The 22,611-nt window shown below is 45.8% G+C and overlaps 1 protein-coding gene across 1 annotated transcript; it reads left to right on the forward strand.

Annotated features, from left to right (window-relative positions):
- Window positions 1–1,775: 1,775 nt before the first annotated feature.
- LOC135823843 (cytochrome P450 4X1-like) lies at window positions 1,776–4,338 on the forward strand. Its single transcript, XM_065336697.1, has one exon. The coding sequence runs from the start codon at window positions 1,917–1,919 to the stop codon at window positions 3,429–3,431; it is 1,515 nt and encodes a 504-aa protein (XP_065192769.1). The 5' UTR covers window positions 1,776–1,916; the 3' UTR covers window positions 3,432–4,338.
- Window positions 4,339–22,611: the final 18,273 nt, after the last annotated feature.

The following is a 22,611-nucleotide window of genomic DNA, read 5'->3' on the forward strand; positions in this document are numbered from 1 at the left end:
AGGCTGTCGGTTAGCGCTACGGAGATGTGTTGAAGCTAGGTGTCAGGACGTCGAATGTTTCAGTACTCTGTCAGTTTTGTGCCTAGTTATTGCACTTTCTGACTGTATATAGTATCATGTTACAGTGATGGAGAGTTACTCTTAACTCGTATCCATATGTCTTTTTTCTCTTCCACATTTATTTATGGCTCAACATCCGAGTTTCAATAATAATAATAATAATAATAACGCGTCAATAACTCAGATGAAATAATAATTACACTCTAATAAGTTACATTGGTTTGCGAATGCCCATGGTTCGAACTATTAGTTGAAGCACCTATTTGCAGAAAATAATTTTGATCGTAATATTAATCACTTGCCAATAACAAAGACAACAATAATACCATCAGCCCCCATTCACCGGTTTTGACGGTGCTTCACTGATGTTGAATGAGAAGAATTATATTGCTGCCTTCAGTGCTATTGTGTCGCTGAAGGGCTCGATTTCAGATTTGATGATGGTTACTTTTCAACGGATTTTGTTTTCTGATTTAGCTATCTTGCTATTACTGTACCTGCTTGTGTTAAGTCTCATTCTCGCAGATTAGTTCTATAATAGATTGTACATGCATCATTGTAGATTTGCTGTTCACAGTATTTCTCTCTTTTTTCTTTCTTTTTTCTCAGTCTCCCTTATTATACTTTCTTCACGTACAACAGCAGTACTCCCCATGGTCTTAAATGACCCGGGATGCTGCATAATACAAACACAAAACCAATAAAGCCACCCCCATAATAATAATAATAATAATAGTGCATGCAAAAGAGGGTAGAAGGTGCGGCCGGTGTCGGTGTTACAAGTCATTGTAGGACCGCTCCCTTTCAGGTTGAGTACTCTCCCGGATGTCAGTGGCAATGGACGGGATACGGAAACTGGACATGAACTATTCAGCGAGGAACATACCATTACCGACGCCAGCAAGATACCGGAAAGAACTGATGCCAAGTCCCATTGAACATGTAATAGTCGCCTGATGATTGCATTGAGCAAGAAACTCTAAGATGCGACAAATCTGTAAACCTCCGTTGTGCCTTTTGCGTTTTGGGTGTTACAAGTAATGTACATGACGGCCTATCGTGGGGTCCGTCGCATTGAAAGATGATAAGAGAGTACAGATTGGGAAAGGGGTGGGGGGGGGGGACTACGATGAACAGGGTAGCGGCATGCCAGCGAGTAGACCTGAAAGGCTGAATACTTACAGGAATATTTGCGCAGCTCTTTCTTGCATACATGGACAGAAGATTCCGAAGTCAATGTGGGTGGGAGATAATTCCATAAAAGGGAGGTTTTGAATAAGAAAAGTGATTTGGATGTTGTGTGGGCTTTGGGGAGGATACTTGTCAATGCAGAAATAATTCTTCACAAAGTGTGACACAGAATGTGAAGAATCGTTCGAGGTACAAAGACATTAGAATTCTTCACAAGGGAGTCTAGTCGTGAAGAAATAAAAGGCTGTCACCAGGGAGTCGTAAAAGCTCTTTTACGACTCCCTGACTGTCACTACATGTACTCCTGCCGTCCTGGTCTACCGCCTTGGCCTCACCTCGCGCTCAGGCTTCACAGACTTCTCTTCTATTCACTGACTGTCACTCTCACAGTCACAGTCTCAGAATCACTGACACTGACAGCTCTGGCTGACGCCATCCCGGCGCTGGACCCGGCCCCATGCCTAATCTTGGTAAAAATATTCAGTTTTGTGGAAAACAGAAAATAATCGCAAACAACAGAACATTATTCACAAACTAATAATTGTAAACAAGTCGTTGATATGTGTAGGTCAGGTAGTCTGACTCTCCAAGAATAAAGGTGCTCAGTAAACTGGTTGCAGTCATTCGGCAGCGGCATGAAAAGGCTTTGAACGCTCTCCAGTACTATGGACGTAAACTTACCCAGCCTCATCGCTATCGCTGGACTTTCATTGTTTCTGGCAAAGTTTCTGCATATCGTGGTTACATGGTGGCTTCATCGGCGCTTTCTGAGGCAGCGAATACCGGAGCCGTGCAAGCCCCACTGGTTTCGGGGACACCTGGTAGCGGACCACCGTCTCGCATGGGACACCTATGTTGGATATGCTCGAAAACTGCCGCGTATATTCTTACGGCAATTGGGACCTTTTGCGACCTCAGTCTCAGTGTGCCATCCGGACACCATTGCAGATGTCATGAGAATCAAGTCGGAAAAACATGCTATACCTTCAAGAGTTTTCCGCGTTTGGCTCGGAAATGGCCTCGTGTTCACGGACGGTAAGCGGTGGGCCCGGGATCACAAATTGATTTCTAACGTGTTTTCGCCGGACATGCGCCGCGAGTATGTGAATTTCTACAAGGAAGCAGCATTCATCATGCTTGATCTCTGGGAGGAGCAGCTCCACAAGAGTGTGGATGTGTCGCAGTATTTTCCAATGCTGACGTTCGACATCATCCTGCGGTGTGCTATGGGTAAGGAGACCAACTGCCAAACGGAAAGCGATCCGAACGCCCCTGCCTTGCGCTATGCTGCTGCATTGAGAGGCATCGTTGAGATTATCTTCAAGCGTTTCAAGCAACCTTGGTTCTACTCGGATTTCATATTCCTTCATTCTCCAACTGGTCATCGCTTCCAGAAGTTGCAAGCGGAAACACACAAGTTCAGTGAACAACTTATCCGAGACAGACGGGCATGTCTTCAGAATGCTGAAGGTGAAAATGATGCTGGAAACAAACGGCACCGAGATATGCTCGACATTCTACTGATGGCAAGAGATGAAGATGGTGTGGGATATAGCGACACGGAGATCTGTGAGCATGTCGAAACGTTCCTCTTTGCGGGCCACGACACTACGGCCTCGGCCTTCCAGTGGATCATACACTATCTCAGTCTAAACCGTGATGTCCAAGAACGCTGCCGTAAAGAAGTACTAGCCGTCTTGGAGAGATGTGGTGGTTTGGACAACTTTGCTCATGGGCACCTGGCTGACCTGGAGTACGTGACACAAACCATTCAGGAGGTGCTGCGCTTGAGCAATGTTGTCCCGTTCGTGGTGAAGACAAGCAAGCATGCAAGTCAGGTGGATGGTGTTAGGCTACCTACCGGTACTGGCTTTCAACTCAACATGCTAGGAGTGCACATGAGCAAACAAGTTTGGGATGACCCGGACACGTTCAACCCTGATCGATTCTCACCAGATCAAGGCAGCACACGGAGCTCCTATGCCTTCATCCCGTTCAGCTGCGGTCCACGCGCGTGTATTGGCAAGCACTTTGCCATGGATGAGATGAAGGTGGTGATGGCCATGATACTGTCCAAGTTCCGCTTTACGCCAGACCCTCACGCCAAACAGCCTGCCTGGGTAATGGCAATGATCGTCAAGCCAGACCCGGGTGTGCATGTGAAATTGGAGCTGGTGTGAACATGAAATAGGTAGTCCATTAGGTGCTTTGCGACAGCTAGAGTGACCGCGCTAACTAAGCAAGCTGAGCTTGACATAACTGGTGGTGGTGCGGTCAACGTCATCACCTTTTCTCTATAGATCTGTTCGTGCATATCTGTTCTGATGGGTACTGGCTTCGCCATTCTAGATTAATCGGATCTAGTGGAAATGCGAGGCCGAGTGACAACTTACGCTCTCCAATTTTTGATTTTATTAGGGGTCGGCTTACACTGGAGTATGATTTGAATAATTATATTGAATTATACATTATACATTGAACATGCAGCATGGATCACGTTGGAGAATGTTTGCTTGGTTATGGCTTCGATATTGATTTTATTATGGGTCGGCTTAGACTGGAGTATGATTTGAATATATTGAATTATACTTTGAACATGCTGCATACACAAGCACTGGAGATGGGAATTCATACCCGGGACATCAAGCGCCCACGCGGCCAACCCCATCTCAGATGGATTGACAATATTAAAAATGATCTAAAGCACGCCAATATTGATATTTCTGACTGTTTTGAACTGGCTCTAGAAAAAATGGCTGATGCTTGTGGAAAAATGGGCTGCGCTTGCGTAGTTGTTCTTACTGCGATACGTTCTAACAATAATGCGATGCCTTTTGTTGGCTCTTCTGCCTGGATTTCGTTGACAGATGCGTTAAGCCCATGGATCCTTCCATGAGTGACATGCAAACTGTAACTATTATTATTATTATTATTATACTGCTGCATGGATTATGTTGGAGAATGCTTGCTTGGTTATGGCTTCGAAATTACCAGCTGATTCTCCCGCATATTCTGGATTGACCTGTAATTTTTCTGGTTTATCCCTCCACGTTGCTGAATTACAGTGAAACCTGTCTAAGACCGTTAGACGACCGCTGAAGGGAAATGTGGTCTCTGTTACCAGGTGTTCTCCTTATCCAGGGTCATATGACTGGAAATAGCATCCCTTGATCCTGGCTTCAGTGGTCTTCTTGGACAGGTGGTCTTCTTGGACAGGTGGTCGCCTTGACAGGTTTTACTGTATGCATCGTATTTACTGGATGGCTTGTGGCATTGAGGAAAACATGGATGCAGTGAATGGTATTTTCGGTCTTTGACCCCATGCTGGTGAGCTGATCTACTCACCTCCCACCGCTTTAGGTCCAAGGAGCTGCCTCTGCGCCTTGATCCTTGAAGGGTGGTGGCGTTCCTACGGATGCGGAAAACTCGGCCTCGGGAGAAACCGAGTCTCACGCGAACCGTGAATTTTTTTTGTGGCCTTCTGGATGCTGTGCAATCTGCTTCTGATAGAGCTGCTTGGCTCGAAATTGTCAACAGGTGCGTTGACCTCATGCAATGAGTGATGTGCGAACTGTCATTATTATTATTATTTAAACACACGGCGAGGAGACAATAATTATTTTGATAACCGCAATCAATATAACTAGCTGAACCGACATTTGTGTACTTTATTCATGCAATGTAAAAACGGTGGAGACGATGTGCAATAAAACGATGAAAATATGAAGAACTGGTGTAGGGAAAAAAAACTTGTTTGAATCCATATTTTTTCCCTACACCAGTTCTTCATATTTTCATCGTTTTATTGCACATCGTCTCCACCGTTTTTACATTGCATGAATAAAGTACACAAATGTCGGTTCAGCTAGTTTTATTGATTGCGGTTATCAAATTATTATTATTATTATTATTTAATTTGTTGTGGCCTTGCTCTGCTCCAGCCAAAAGCACGCTGTCCCCTGTAAACTACGAAACTGTTTCTAAGAAATGCTGGGGCTAGTCAAAATCCCTCATTCTACTGTTGCGACGAGAGGGCTCGGATTTTGACTAGCCCCAGCATTTCTTTGTTGTTACCTAGACTGTAGGTGGTCATGTGTGTTGTTCAAACTGATAGATACGTCTTTGCAATACGATAATCGGACACATGTTACCAACTTACTTTACACGACAACAAAGTAAGACCGAACGGAACGAAATCGTTGCGTCGACTGCTACCGTAAAGTACCGCCAGAGTGCTCCACCATCTCGTCCTTTCTTGGTCGTTACGTCTTATGGAGGTGTAGTGCGGGGTCCCATTCCGAAAAACAGTCATATTGATTTTTAGAAGTCTCGTGGCAAGTAGGAGCTCACAAATAATTTGTTAGAGCTGATTCTGACTAATAAGTTGTGGCTGCTGAAGACGATAAAACTTAAAAAGTAGCGGCAAGTCTGTACAGTTGTCCGTTTGTTATATATGGCGATCTTCCGCTGCATACGGAAATTGTACATGTACCCGAACCCAGTCATCCTAGGGTGTAGCGGGTTTCTGCATACAGAGTCCGTCAAGAAGCCTTTGACGTTTGAAGAAAAACATTACAATGTAATGTTTTTCTCATGTACTACTACTAGTTTCTTGCTCTACACACACAAACAATTTGTAGCGTGTTTAGGAGCCGAATCAGGCAGGCAGACCCGAAGCGCAACAGGCACGATCTGAGCAAGTGTGTGGTGTGCCAGGATTATAAACCTGACGCGAAGAACAGACGCTTGGCAGAGAAATTTACTCAGTGCGCCACATACGAGGCAGAGTTTAGTCTGCTCGATGCTGCTCGTACACGCAGCCACGCTAGAATATTGAAGGAACTTGAAAATAAGGATGGTATAGCGAAAGTATCACCGTAGCTGTTTTTCACTGTACGTAAACAAGAAGTCTCTGAAACGTCTTGCTAAAGTAATGATGCAGTGGATTCTGAACTGGCCCAGAATGGCGATGTAAAGGCGCAGGCTGGTGGATTGAAATTAGTGTCCTGACTCAGAGTAACTCTGCAACCGCGTGAGATATGACTAAGGTATGTAAACGTTACAGTCGATTCCAGGACGAACTAGGATTGATTGCATGGTCATGTTCAGAGGTCCTTCGCGGTGAACAACGCCTCATGGAACACTTCGGTGACTGGTTGCAGTTCCATCGGGCTGCATCCCGCAGAGAACCAGAACTGTGGAAGAAGGCCTTAGATTACCTCTCTGGCATGGCACTGACCCAACTGCAGGTTGCCTTTGCTGTATTCACCAAAGGCTTGGCTGTGATCTGGGCTTATCATCTGCGCTGCTAACCGTGCGTGCCTGGGCTGTTGACTGAGCTCGATAGGAAGCTGAAGGAGTGCCTATTGCTGGCCCTGTTGGGGGATGGTGTTCAACCTGCGATTTGGTGGTCTGGCTATCCCGGTTCTCGAGAACACCGCGCCGGTAGAACTGGCTGTTTCTATCCGAGCGACCAAGTCACTCGTGCATCTCCTACTTACCGGAACCTATGAGAGCCCTCCGGATCTGCATCGAGGGCTGGTGGACGGTGTGCATGCTGCGGGGGACCCGGTGGATGGGACGTGTGCCGCGTTATCGCCTGGTTCGGTGCCGGCTGTGGCGGGCGACCCGGCAGATGGCACTCGTGCAGCGTTGTCCCCTGGTCCAGTGTCGTCCATAGTTCATGATGGCGTATCCACACTGGCAATTGCACATGTGCTTGGCAGTAGGCATATACGGATAATGCCAGCAGAAAAATTGGCAGAATTCGGTACTTTTTCTGGTAAGTTTCATGCATGTTTGGTATGTGGATAAAGAAATGCAGCAGAATTCGAGGAATTGCCCACCATAAGGTTTGTATGGTTCTGCCAATTTTACTGCTTTTCGAGCAGAATCTGCCACCTTTTCGAGCATTATCCGCCAATGCCTAGTTGGCAGTCTGCAGCTGACTGGTAGAGACCCAGTGCTGGATGCCATTGGCGACACTCGCCAACTTGCGCGATTACCGCCGTCGGCTTAAGTACGGACAATATGTGGCTGCCAGCAGGAGATTAAGGGGGCAGCCTGGTCGTAAAATCCCTGAAAAATCGAATGTGCAAATTCATATCGAGTGCTACATCAGTTGAAAGAGCATGAATAGCTGCAAAATCTCTGAAAGTTTTGTCTCGATCTGACCAGCCGTTCAAGAGTTATGGCCGAAAATGTGCCCTTGCAAGGAAAGATTTTTTTGTTGCACGATGTCATTTTTGGGCAGCACTGTATGGGAATCTGGGCACACCGTGTGCAACTAACTACTTACTTGTCGTATCATGGAAACACGCGAAAGTGTGCAGAAATTAAATTTGCTCCAAGTCCAAAAAATCACGTTTTTTAGCCATGTATTGGGCTGCACAGCAGGACTTTTGCCAGCACCCTCGTGACGTTGCAGATACATGTACATGCACATGTACATGTATGTGGCTTGATTATTGTACAGTGGTCCCTCTATAATCCGGCACCATTTGTGCCACGAAAATCTGCTGGATTAGGGAGGGTGCTGGATTAACAAATCTGATTTACTGCTGCAATGTACATGAAGAGGACATTTTGGCTACTGAAAATTGTGCTGGTTTATCGAGGGTGCTGGATTATAAAGTGCCGGATTAGAGAGGGACGACTGTAGTTGACGTTGATTTAGTGAATTTGGCAAGTTTGAGTCGTGTCAAGAAGTCAGGTAGGATTCAGTACTAGGCAGTAGTGGAACGTGAGTGGTATTCTTTGCCGATTTTTGAGGGTATCCTGGATTTGGTTTGCAGCGCTGTGGAAATGGCTTGCTGTGGAGGTCCCAGCACTGGATGTTGTAACAAAGGTACGACCTCGTAGCACGTGCTAAACCTAAAAAAATTCAAAAATTGACTTGGGTCTGTGGTAGCCATTGGCGGACTATGCTCGGCCAATCGTCAAATTATGCTTTTGATTACATGTATGCCACAATTATGCCAACAAATATGCTGAATTATGCTGAATTATGCTCGGTTCCACTATGTATTCACGCTGTACATAGAGGATTGAGAAACCACGTATACACACACGGCCATGCCCTAAGCATAATTTTTGTCTAAACCGAAAGATTACATTGTATGCCGACCTTACACGTTGGAATCCGTATATTATGCCGGAGCATAATTTTTTGACGAAATCCCAAGATTATGCCAAATATTATGCCGGCATAATCCGCCAAGGGCTATGACAAGGAGTCGTAACTGGGGGATTTAAAAAACAAAACATCTGCAGGCTTTCTGACAAAGCTGTATTATGCCCCTAAGCATACATTTTGTTTAAACCGAAAGATTATGCTGACCTTACACGTTGGAATCCGTATATTATGCCGGAGCATAATTGTTTGACGAAATCCCAAGATTATGCCAAATATTATGCCAGCATAATCCGCCAAGGGCTAGTCTGTTGGAGTCTGTGAGAGAACGCCCACTCGTGCCGTTTCCAGGGCCACGTTGAGGGGCCCTATCCCACCACCCTTGGCTGCTTCTGGACTTTTTTTAATAATAATAATAATAATAAAGGTTTGCTCCCCACACCGGAGCTCGCCCACTACTTCGTAATAATAATAATAATAATAATAATAACTTTATTAGGATGAAACTCGGGTGTTGAGCCATAAAATTAATAAATGTAGAAGAGAAAAGGACATATGGATACGAGTTAAGAGTAACTCTCAAACTCTCTTTGGTCTTTCCATAACCTTGAACCTTCCAAGTTGGAAGGCTGTCGGTTAGCGCTAGGGAGATGTGTTGAAGTTAGGTGTCAGGACGTCGAATGTCTCAGTACTCTGTCAGTTTTGTGCCTAGTTATTGCACTTTCTGACTGTATATAGTATCATGTTACAGTGATGGAGAGTTACTCTTAACTCGTATCCATATGTCCTTTTCTCTTCTACATTTATTAGGATGACCCAAACTTTTAGGTTTGGATCCTGCGCACGGACAGAATGGGCAAGAAAATGTGAGAAAATTGTAAATGCATTTTTTGGCTCCTGGGTAGCCCTTTCCCAAAGCCAAAGGTGCTCGCCCTTTTTGGAAAAGCCCGTTTCTTTTGCCCTTTATTGCGTTTTTTGGTGAATATCGCCCTTTTTGAGCTTTTTTAGCTGACAAAGTGCTAAAATCTGTTTGCTCATGCATGCGATCACAGTTTCCGAGTGCTCGATGGGCCTTGGGCCGCTTTTTTGGGAGGGGGGGAGGCAGCAAGTTGGTGAAGATTGTACACAATGCTGTAAAAAGTGGGTTTTTTGAACTTTATTTCCTGTTTTGCCTTTCGTGGACCCATAAATGGAAGAGGGCGTATTCATTTCTCAGCTTGAGTTCATATATGAACATGTAACATGGCTATACCCTACACAGTGGGTCCATTGTTATTAGGCATCTGCCTGTTTTGGTTTCTCCACTTTAAATAAAAGAATACTACTACTATGCTTCACTGAAAAAGCACTTTTTGCCTGTTTTCACTGAAAAAAGAGCACTTTTTCAGGATATTTTGAGGGACACGAAAAGCACTTAGTGCGAATTAAAAGAGCACTTTTGGGGCAAGGGCAACTAGGGACCGGCGGATTATGCTCGAAAAAGTGGCAGATTCTGCTCGAAAAGCAGTGAAATTGGCAGAACCATACAAACCTTATGGCGGGCAATTCCTCGAATTCTGCTCCATTTCTTTATCCACATACCAAACATGCATGAAACTTACCAGAAAAAGTACCGAATTCTGCCAATTTTTCTGCTGGCAGAATCCTACTCCTGGGTGACTCGTACACCGTGGCACTACGCCGGAATTTTGAGTTTTTCCGGCATGAAAAGCCTGTCAGTGAGGCGCAAGAACTTTTAAATCATGTCCAGAGCCAGAGGGCCAGCATAGTGGCAGGAGTGTGTGGTGAAGATTTCACTCAAATCCATTGGGAGACATGACGACACCAAAATTACGGTCAATTGAATGCCATATGAAATTTACGACAAGGCTGCTACCAAAATCGTAAATAATTCCGCTAGGCCCCTAAAGGTCTGACGTGGAATTATGGTTGCATATTTAAAGGAGATGAGGCTGGGAGTGTGACAGTGTGTTAGGCCCAAAATCGCTCCGTTAAGACTTTTAAAAAACACATTTTTCGGTCAGGCCTACCACGCTGGGAAGGGGCACCGGTGTCACGGGTCATCACGGTCACCTGGTCACAGCGGACGTCAGCTTGGCGATTTCAGCTTGGAGCTAGCTGGACCATCTCAGACTCAGCTCAGCCCTGTCAGCGGTGCAGGCCTGTTCCGCATCTAGTATCTGTGCCCGTGGTAGTGTGGACGCTGTAGTGTAGATCCACATGATGAGGCCGTACTTGACCGAGCGGGTGCTGGTGCAGTTCAGAGCGTGAACACTAATAATTTACATCTGTGAGTGGGGTTGAGCACGTGCTTTCAACCACCTCGTCCTCAGCAAGCGCAGGGAGGTCGTCCAGGCTGAGCTGAGGGCTTGCGTGTGTCGCAGCCAGAATCACTGAATCAGGCGCACTGTCACGGGCAAACGCTGTACAAACAGCTCGCGCAGGATAGTCTGGTCCAAAGACGTACTGCCCAAAAGCTGTTGCATGCGTCGGAGGACGCGACTTGGTCGGCTGTCCCCGATGTCCGCTGTCGAGAGTAGCTCCCGCAACTGTGATCTGACTTTTGGGTGCGTGCGGTGAGCGCCTCTTTCAGGACTTGGTACGGCTCCTCGGCAGGCGGCGCTAGGAGCAAGTCCCGAATCTCAGCGGCGTATTCAGGAGCAAGCGAATTCACGACTTGTACTTGGCCGGCGGGGTGGTGATGCGATTGTTGGCAAAATGCGCTTCTGCTTGTGCAAACCAAAGTTGCGGGTCGCCGGGCCAGTACCGCGGCAGTCGGAAGGTGATGGCAGACACCGGACGGTCCGGTGCGTCGGATTGGCCGTTGCGGACGAGTGGTTGGTCTTCGTCCGGGGCGGAGGAGCTAGCAGCAGCTGAAGCTCCAGAGGCGGAAGCGGAAGAACCATCGTCGCTGGACATATTGCACTTTACTCACGTCGGAGGTCACCAATCTGCCAACCGTGGTTGGTTGTAGTAAGGTCACTGTTTCGGAACACAGTGGTCCTCCGCGTTGTAACAATTACATGCTGTCAACGGGTTTTCAACAAAACAAGGTTCTTATCCGTGCACATACGTGTACATGTATACCGCATTTTTCGGAGAAATATTTGGCTGTCGAACCATCCGCTATACTACTGTAGTCCGTGTATGATTGTACTACTACTAGTAGTAGTCTAGTAGTAGTACAGTCGTAGATCTAGTTCCATGAGTACAGACTACCGCTAGTTCATGCACCCCTTGCGCGGGCTGTCTGTACTCGTAGATCTGCCCTCTTAGCGCTAGTAGTACTAGTAGTACTGGCTACGTTCGATTCTGCACTTGAATCGATTCATGAAGATGTCATAGCCCGAGAGTGAGGGCTTGTAACTAACTTACTGCTGATACTGTGATAGCTACTGTGCGTAGAACGTGGACACACTATGTCTTCCGTAGTTGGCACAGTCAGTTATGTACTCTTGATGATAGGTTTGGCCGCTGTCAATAGATGAAGCGCACGACTGTGCAGTTGCGGTAGAAAGTGCAATACAATGTAATTATGAATTCGCAATAAGTAGTAGTACGCGAGGTGTGGACGAGAGTGAGTGTACCTACTTGACCACTTGGTTGGCAATGCTTTTAATCAGGTTATTGCGGTCCAGACGCTGGGTCTAGGCTTGCCCCGTTCTAATACCCTTTCACACTTTGCGTATCTTATGATGACAGCCGCTTCTAGATCACGCAGACCTGTGCGTGTATGTGTGTGCGTGTGCGTGTGCGTGTCCGATCGCCGTTCCGCGCAGCGGACAAAGTCGCAGGTCAGCTGCATGTTTAGCAAGTACTATCGCTACTGCCGCTGCTTGCTGTTTTCTACAATGTGTTATCATAGCATGCTGCTGCTTTTAGCGTCAGGTTCTTTCCGTGCTCTTCTTCCAAACACTGAACATATTCTCTGCTCTGACGAGATCAGTTGGTTATGTGGTTGTTGGGTTAGGACTGGGTGAAGTTGCGTTATGCCAGCCGTGACTATACTTGTCACAAAACGTTCCGAGGGTTAGAGACGACACAGCCATGGGCGAGACTAACTGGAACGCTCCCCAACCGGGTTTGACAAAATACAATCATTCGCATGCATTCAAGTCGTTCGATTTCCATGTCATGAGTAGCCCTTTCCCAAAGATGCCAAAATATTTCGCAAGTAACTTACTTATGCTTTTCGCAACCATACCAAAACAAGTGAAAGTTGCTGAAGTCGCATCCATATTTTCAGAAAAAGCTCAAAAGTTGCTGATATCGCAACTCAAAATGAGCGAGTTCTTGTGCATAAATGCCATAATATCAATCATACTTCATAGAATGATCTACGCACCTCCCACCGCTTTATTATTGCTTTATTAGGAGCTGCATCTGCGCCTTGATCCTTGAAGGGTGGTGGCGTTCCTACGGATGCGGAAAACTCGGTTTCCAGCCGAGTCTCACGCGAACCGTGAATTTTTTTCTTAGCATAATAATATTGCTCAGTGCTGCCACATTATACATGTACATATGTGCACGGATAAACCTTGTTTTTTTGAAAACACGTTGACAGCATGTTACAAGGCGGAGGACAAAATGTGTTCGGAAACAGTGACCTTACTACAACCATCCACGGTCGGCAGAGCCGGTTCAAATGATCGCAAGACTGGGGCTCTGCCAACCGTGGATGGTTGTAGTAAGGCCACTGTTTCCGAACACAGCGGTCCTGCGCCTTGTAGCATACTGTCAACCAACACAATGTTTGCACAATCATGTACAGGTACAGGTACATAGTCATTGTACAGTCATGTTCTTCGAGAAGTACACTTGTCATGATGATTTGATGCATTGTTTCAGCGTTTCTTGCTGAAGGGGAGCATCACGGACACTTCAATGGTCTTCTCCAAGGCGCTTCTCTGCTCACGGTTGCGGAAAAGTTGCGAAGTAGTTCGTGAAAATGAAGAAAGTTGCGAAAGTTGCGATTACTTCCAAAGCAACCAAAAGTTGCGAAAAAAGTGGCGAGCATCTTTGAGAAAGGGCTAGTCATGAGTACTAGTACAGTCATGTGCTTCGTATGGTTTGCAGTGAGTGCGTTCTGCCCGCCAATCGATTCACGAATCGATTCATGAATGGATTCGCGCTAATCACAGCACTCCATGTGTGAATGGATTCCGAATCCATGGCTCATGACACGGATCCATGGCTCATAATAGTCATTATCATTATGATCATGTCGAGGATGTCGAGAGCCATGGATTCGGAATCCATTCCCATATGGTGATGTGATTAGCGCGAATCATGAATCGATTCGTGAATCGATTGGCGTGCATGCAGAACGCACTCACTGTAAACCATACTAAGTACATGACTGTACTACACACGTAACACAGGCTCTAGCGTGATCATGGTGATACTGGATCGCAGACTCTACTCGTAGATCTACTCGTGGAGGAACCTACAAACTAGGGGTGAAACGGTTCGGGTAAGGAACCGGTTTTGGAACCGCCAGCTGAAAAGAATCGGGTACCCGTTCCGTCAAATTTCGAACCGAAACTCGAAAAATCTCGTTCTTGTACAAATACATGTACACGTCGTCTACTCAAGATTTTAAATGTCTTACCTTACGATCCCCACTCTTCCAAAGAGTTCTTTGGTCATTATCTTCTTCACACTTGGACTCTCCGATGTCTCATTCTTGCTCGTAAAAATGTTTTTTTCTAAAAAATAATTGTCGCGAATGCATTTTGTCAGTCTGGAGAAAAGAGTGCATGGAACCGATACCCGAACCGTGGGAAACAATGCTGGCATTCGGGTACCCGAACATGAAAAACATGGAACCGTTTCACCCCTACTACAAACGTCTTAATTAAAGGGGAAGTTAGGCCCCATTCACACACGGTACAAAACCGCATACAAGCATCATGTTCTTTGAAGTGGGCATGGAAACATGCTATGCGCGAAAAGTGAAAAATCACATCAACGTTCAAAGCCATCCCGGAGCGGCTTTGAAGGCGGCTTTGAAAGCGGATTTCGGCTTTTAGTTTTCAGGCAAGTCGAAACAAGTGGTTTGGTGTGTCCAGTGCGCAGAGTTTTTGTTAGTTTTTGGAGAGTCCGGTAGTACCATGCCTCGAGTTGTCTTTTCTGCCGAGGCGGAGCTACGGCTGATAGAACTAGGGGGAAAATACAAGCGAGAAAAGTGAAACTATGATGAAAAGAGCTGTTGCCGAGAAGAGGATTGCAGATGAGCTGAATCTGTGCGCAAAGCAGCTACCCGGAGTGATCAGGAAATGATATACACGGCCTACCCACGGCCGCTATCATTCACAACTCCAGCACACTCAGAGGAATACACCAGTTGTGGAGGCGTTCCACCGAGATCATACTAGCGGACCAAGAAATAGTATTTTTGAAATGTTTAGCCGTACCGGTGCGCTCAGCTCATGCAGAAATCAAAATATTTTAATTCCGCTATCGTTCACAGCTCCAGTACACTCAGAGGAATACACCAGTTGTGGAGGCGTTCCACCAAGATCATACTAGCGGACCAAGAAAATTTAATAGTATTTTTGAAATGTTTAGCCGTACCGGTACCGGTACGGTGCGCCCAGCTCATGCAGAAATCAAAATTCCGGCTCTTCGCTATGGGAGTATGTGTCACGCGGGTCACTTTTTACGTGTTTGGCATGCACTGCATTTGACTGTGTGAATGCACAGGCGTTTCAAGTGGCTTGTACCGTCATGTAAACGCGAATTTTTGTACCGTGTGTGAATGCAGCCTTAGGGCCCTTACACACTACGTAGAAAACCGCTTTTTTGTTGCGTTCCTGTAAAAGTTGCCATGTCGACTGACGTCATATGGCACGAAATCTAAAAAGTTGCGTAAACGTTTTACTCAGATCTCGGACGGGTGTAGAAGGCTGCTTTTTAGCTTTTTAGCTTTTATGCCTTCCCGCGCTTTCGGACTTCAACTTCTTGTTGGTGTTTTTGCTGTTTGGTGCTGTGTGGATTTCCGTGTTTCAATTTCAGCTGTCCATTGGACTTTTCGCCTGCTTCTGAAATTCTCGTACCTGAACTCGTGTTGTTCAAGCCGTAGTAGACTCGATCTTGTTTGATTGCTGAGCGCGACACGATGCCGAAAATCCAGTGCACAGAAGAAATGGAGACGAAGCTCATAGAGCTGTGGGCGATATATCAAAAAACAAGGCGTTCCAAACTCGTTCTCAGGGTGAGCTGTCCACAAGTTGCGACCAATTCTGTATTTTGACGGTACCATTCCGCAACAGCATGCTGAGCATCGTCGTGACCATGAAATTTGAGCAACTGCGATCAGTCATCTAGAAAATATCAAGAACAGGACCGCCATCAGACGACTTCACTAGCTTCTGCAGGTCCTGCAATATCATGGCGGCAACAATTTTACGTCGCCGCTTTCTCCTTGCCGGAGTCAACCTGAGCTCCATGGGCATGGCTCCAACACAAGATGCAGAACGAAATCGAAGAAGCACACACAGCACTCGTTCTGAGAGCAGAACATTAATTTTCATCCGAACTGCACTACATCAGTACATGTACATGTATGCTCAAGTTAGTTGCGTTTTACATGTACGTACAATGTAGTGTGTAAGGGCCCTTAAGGCAAAAATTAAAAAATTCACCAGTTGTAGTCTTCGGGGTGCTGAGTCGAATGGTCTTGGTCCGAGAAAGCTGAGACGCTCCCTTCCTACTTGAATCCCAATCGAACTCGCGCACTTCCACCGAAACTGGGTGACTGCGCCCTACTAGATGGGGATTTGTATGCAAAATGTCACTAAAAGCGCCGTTTCGTTCTTATAATAGCACGGATGACCGCGATTGGCCCATATGTTGTAGTCTTTTGGACACTGAGTCGACTGGTTTTGGTCCGAAAAGGCTGCGATGCAGCGTTCCTCCTTTATTCCCAATCGAACATGGTTGAACAAGTGGTCACGTGCTCCTGGGTGCCAAAATCACTTAGTCACCACGCCAGCAGGCGACAACTTTCACACCAAGGTTCAACTCGAGTTCAACTCGAGTGACAGGACTGCACCCAAAAAAGTTCAAACAGGCTAGTAAGTTGTACCCTGCAGGCTCGGTGACCAGGTGACTGGTATACGCAGGAGCACGTGACCGCTTGTTCAACCATGTTCGATTGGGAATAAAGGAGGAACGCTGCATCGCAGCCTTTTCGGACCAAAACCAGTCGACTCAGCGTCCAAAAGACTACAACATATGGGCCAATCGCGGTCATCCGTGCTTTTATAAGAACGAAACGGTGCTTTTAGTGACATTTTGCATACAAATCCCCATCTAGTAGGGCGCAGTCACCCAGTTTCGGTGGAAGTGCGCGAGTTCGATTGGGATTCAAGTAGGAAGGGAGCGTCTCAGCTTTCTCGGACCAAGACCATTCGACTCAGCACCCCGAAGACTACAACTGGTGAAATTTTAATTTTTGCCTTAAAGGGGAAGTCCGGTGAAAAATTTAAATTTCACAGTCCGTAGAGTTCGGGGCGCTGAGTCGAATGGTCTTTGTCCGAGGAGGCTGCGGCCTATGGTTCGTCAGATACGCCCAATCGAACATGTGCGGATTTGAGCGCGCCTCACCCAGATCCAGGTGATGACGTCAAAGCGTGCAGCCAGGTAGCCACACCATCTAGATGTGTACAAAACGGCCATATTCGGAGCGCGTTCGATTGGGGAACCGTTTGTCGCAGCCTCTTCGGACCAAGACCATTCGATTCAGTGTTACAAACACTACGTACTCTCTGATTTTCAGCTCGGTAAACCTCGAGGTTATCGTATTTAAGCCGTTTCCGAGTTGGACTTTTTCCGTCGACATGCACTACGTACTGCACTGGCTAGTCTACGGCTCTAGCAATGCGCTGCGTGCTGTAGAGTGTAGTGTAGTCAACAAACTCATCACACACGCCGCAACTACTGCCGTGCTGGGGTAGCTACATGTACAACAAGACTCGATCAAGTCACAAGTCAAGACTCTGAAAACTAGTCAACACACGGACTTGTCATGTACTACACTCGTATCAGTCGTATTGTTCAGTCATGTAGTCAGAGAACGAGCGTTTCTCCTTGCCGGTGCCGGTGCACCGGTGGTTATGCTTCGGAGAATGGCCACGACATCGCCTGTTCATTTCGTCGTCACACCCGCTTTTGCTGGGAGAAAAATCGCACTTCTTTTCGCCTGTTCATTTCACGACTCCCTGTTTTGAACTTTTCGCCTGTTCATTTCACGACTGCCTGGTTATAACTCTACACCTCCGTCCTTCAAAAGCAATGGCTTTTGCTGGGAGAAGAATCGCACCTCTTTTCGCCTGTTCATTTCACGACTCCCTGGTTTTAACTTTACACCTTCGTCCTTCAAAAGCAATGGCACCAGACTAATTACCACAGATTCTTGTCGAGGTCGACGATGGCTGAGGAACAACACCAGACACCAGCCCCCGACACCAGCGTCGCTACTGGATTTACAGCTGCCTGACCGTTACCTTAGAACGCACAGAACTGCCATTGTTATAATAATTTGGTTTGACTGTGAGTCTGTCACTGCATTGATGTACAAAATACCTATACAATACTACACTATACTGTATTGTACTTTGAAGCAGTCGGTCTGTAGCTGTTCAGCTGTGGGAACATTGCAATGGCGCTTCGAAACGTCGGGGGTCCGAACTTCCCGGGTCCCAGTTGACGTGCGATGAATTGTCGTGGCAGCGAAGTGACGCGTTTCGAAATGTGTCCGCGACGAGACGGTTCTCGACGATATGACCTCTTTTAACTGACGCTCGTCGAAATGTCCCGCTCCTAAGTGACGTAGAACCCTTTAAAACACGTTGACAGCAATGTGTTCGGAAACAGTGACCTTACTACTGTCGTGTCCGTGTGTTGCTATCTGTATTGTATTCCGTCTGCTCCTACATGTATCCTTGTCAAGTATTTGCCGTGGCGTCGATGTGTCTCGTCTATGAATAGCGTTGGAAAACATATCACTATTCATGCTTTGCTGGCTGGCTGCTCGCGCCCTTCGCTCCTTCAGCTAGCACGCTACTAGGACATAATAGCAGTGCTCGATGCTTTGCTTCGAGAGGTTGTTGTTGTTCTTGTTGCTTCTCGGTTGCTTGAAACTTGGTCCTAGAGTGTAGCTTTGGTCTTCTTGTGTGGTGAGGGTGAGGAATGGGTATCTGGACTCCTGGTATATTTCCGTAAAGAACCTGGAATTGTAGAATCCTGATAGTATGTCTGGCCCACTCCCCGGTCATGACATTTGGCGACCACGCCAGGATTTAGAAAAGCGATCCTGTCAGCTTTTCTATTATTGTGTTCACATGGCAGAAAAAACGACATCGCTATGCTACGTAAGTTTCTACGTAAGGTGCTCGGTATTTCACTTAGGCTACGTAAGTCTCTACGTAAGGTGCTCGGTATTAGATCTACCAACGCGTGGTAGCCGTGTGCTGTGCTGCCTGTGCACGTGCACGGCAGCCATTGTGTTCAGTGCATGCAGTCCGCAGATCCGTGTTCGGATGTGCATGCGCGAGGAACTTCCTTCTTTGGAACTGCTTCTTGCATGAGCTGTTTCGGATATTTCGTCTCATGGCCTGGCTTATTTCGTTTCGGCGCTGCTGAGACCTCCTTTCGCGGAATATTACTCAATGACAGGTGAGTTGACCAGTTGCCTTTGATTCATTTGCTTGTGTTGACTCTTTCATTCAGGAAAAGTGTGCTGATTTTGGGGCGGAATGCAATAAATAATGGAAAAGTTGACAGGATCTCTTTTCTAAATTTTGCTTTTCTGCTGCCGAGCTGCGAGGCCTCCTTTTACGGAATACTCGATGACAGGTGATCTCTAAGTTGACCGGCTTCCTTCGATTCATTTGCTTATGTTCACCTTTCATTTACGGAAACGTGTGCTGATTTTATTCGGATTTAGATCCATTTTTATCTCTTTGCCCTTGTCTACAGTGTGCGAAGAACGCGAGTTCAACTTCTTGACGGTAAGGCTTATGTTAGATGTGTTGTCGAAATACTCATATTCATTGTACATTGGTACGTTCCAAGTAAGGCACTGGTCAGTGGCATACTATCGTTGGCAGTTCCCAATCTGGAGGGAAAGGTTCAAGTACCAATTGACCGAGTTTGCAAAATAAATTCGCATATCAGGGGAAATCTCTATTGTGGAGAGGTTCAGTAACTTGTTTGTTTCATACGAAACAAGCCAATGGGTGCAGTCTCGTCTCGTGAAAATCTCGTACTTGTATTATTGGATTTGTTTACTCAAGTCTGGGCTGTTTGATTTGTGAGTACCGCCGAGATTGCACTGCCCCAAATAAAGTTTTGTGCCGCCAAAGCAAGAATTACGATCTGCAATCTGTTTGTAGTACCTGCAAGAATGTGGAGCACATGTATCGTACTTTCTCTGTTGCTGTTTCAGTTGCCGTCATGTTGCTAAAGAAAGGTTCAGTAGAGAGGTTCTGCAAAACGAAAATTCGAACGAAGTTTCGCGACAGTCCTTGCGAAAGTGTGTGCGAATTTTTGCACGAACTTTGCGTTCTGCACATTTTCGTAGTTTGCGCGGGCCAAGTGCACGTACGCCATGATCCGATCTCACGAAATTTCCTACGACAGTTCATTTCGCGTTCCCTGCAAGTTTCGCGTCCAAAGGTGCGAAATTTCGCACTTCATGATGTAGAGCGAAAGTTTGTACGCATTTTCGTTTTGCAGAATCTCTCTAGTGACTCAATTGTTTCATACGAGACGAGTCGGTGTGGCTTAGAATCTTTCGCTGTAGAAGAAATCTATTCGTATGTCTATTGGAGATGTAATTGTATTCTCTGGTTATAAAATAGGTTAAGCTCACAGAATAAATACCATCGGTCCCTTGGTGTTCGTCCTAAAGAGGTTCGACTGGATATCATTCATACTCACCAAAAGATGTGTAAGATTTTATTATTGTGGAGTGCCTTGTTTATCTCTCAGTACCTCCAACTGTTACGTCCCGGTTTCGCTCAGTCAGCAGAGCACGAGGGTACAGTAATGGTTAATGGTTATCATACAGAATTGCACACTTATTCAGAGAGAGAGAGAGAAAGAGTTCTCAGGTAATACACTGTAGTCTAGCATGAAAACTAATCCCGTACTGGTCCGTAGGAAACTAGAAAGGCAGCAGCTTTTATAGCGAAGGTAGAGAACTAAGGTTGGTAAGCCAGTGATTGCGAAATCATCCTTCTAGTACAAGTTCTAGAATAGTGGAGAAGGCAAACCTAGATCATCATTGCTATACATGTAGATGAAATGAGCATTGCGTAACATAAACATAATGACTAAGCGAGGTATTCTAGAAGGTGAGATATGCAATTTAGTCAGCAGCATTACTCATCAGGCATATTACTGTAAGGTATGGAACAGTCCGGAATCAACGACGTGATTGACTAACTAAAAGGAAGTGGTAGAAGTACTAGTTCTAGAAGTGCTGACAACAAGGTTACAAGCATGGGAGATCTAATTATAGCTTATGACGAGGCTTACATTTACGTGCATGTACTACAGTACTAGTAGTCGCAATCAAGTCATGTACATGTCATAATGTATGCATTTCTACCCTAACACAACCATAGCCTTGCCCCTTTTATCCTCAGGTTTAGTGTAGTTGTTGGAACAAGGTTTTGGACTCAGCAATATATTCGTTTACATTTTAATACATGTTTATTGTTCCTCCTTTGCTGTGTTGTTTTAGACAATCGTGGACTAACAGTTTGAAGTCATTGAACTACTTCCAAAAGTTGTATCGACATCAACAGGATTACGATTTCAGTTTCAATATGATGCTGGATGACCTTATCACGACAACCCATGACTATAAACCATTATAAACACAGAATCAACAAAAACATCTGCGACACGCACCTGGCGCATGGCTAGTGGCTACATTTCTCAAATAAATCTGATTGAGGGTGGAGAAATCTGAAATATCTGAAAGGCAAGACAATTTTATGACAGAGTCATGAAATTCTGCAGCAGCAACATGCACAGAATGACCTCCGTATAAAAAAAGTATCACCACCACTGCTCACATACATGTATTTCCCCGCAGAAGAACATGTATTATGCTAGTGCCATTTTCTGCAAGAAAAGGCTTGCACATCAATGCGTATAATATGGTATTGATATGATGTGAAGGCCATCATTTACATATTGATATAGGGCATTCCATTGATTGGTGACAGAAAAAACAAAAGAAATTATAGCAATAAAAACTGCTTTATGGCAGTTTTCTAAAATAGGTTATTGTCTTCTAGTCCATGGACCCCGTCTAAAAAGTAAGAAATTAACGAAATGTGATAGCTGAAAATTAAAATTTCACACAAAACCCCACAATAATCACACACAGAATGAAAGGCTACATGCAGAAGACCTTTTCCCCTCGTGATCCTCTTTCCTATGCATGCATGTTGCCAATTGTTGGTGCAGTACAAGTTTAGTGTTGAAAGCAGCATTTCAAGTGTTGTGATTATTGTGAGGTTTTGTAATTTTCAGCTATCACATTTCGGTAATTTCTTACTTTTTAGACGGGGTCCATGGACTAGAACACAATAACCTTTTTTAGAAAACTGCCATAAAGCAGTTTTTATTGCTATAATGTCCAGTGCCACTAACATTCCGAACCCTCGGCAGCGAGAGGGAGCGCTGCCAATAGCCATCGCCACCACACCGCAGCACGTCCTGGGTACGATCGACGATAAACTGCACCCTGGCGACCGCGGTTGGTCACCATAACCAACGCGCCCGTCCTGGGTACGACGATAAACTGCACCCTGGCGACCGCGGTTGGTCACCATCCGTCCCGGAGCATGACGATAAACTGCTGGACGTAGCCAGAGCTGGAGAGGAGGTACATCGAGGAAGTTAAGATGAAGGCAACATGCAAACGGGAGCGGCGGATTTCAAGTGAAGTTAGTTCGGGTCAGTTACCAGTTCCTGGACACGTTTCTGGTCTTGTCACCCGTCTAGTCTTGATTTGTCTTATTAGTTCATAATGATACTATATTGATAGTAACACAGAAGCAATCCCTGCAGGCTGACCAATAGCTTGTTCGAACGTAGTTGTAACGGCATAACTTATTTTAACACTGCTGTGCTTGTGAGTCTGTGCAAGACTGGCGCATATGTTTTCTTTGGTTCTTGGGTCGGAAGAGGTTGGTTCCTCCTTT

Source organism: Sycon ciliatum, chromosome 8, assembly GCF_964019385.1.
Source record: "Sycon ciliatum chromosome 8, ocSycCili1.1, whole genome shotgun sequence".
Classification (NCBI taxonomy): Eukaryota; Metazoa; Porifera; class Calcarea; order Leucosolenida; family Sycettidae; genus Sycon; species Sycon ciliatum.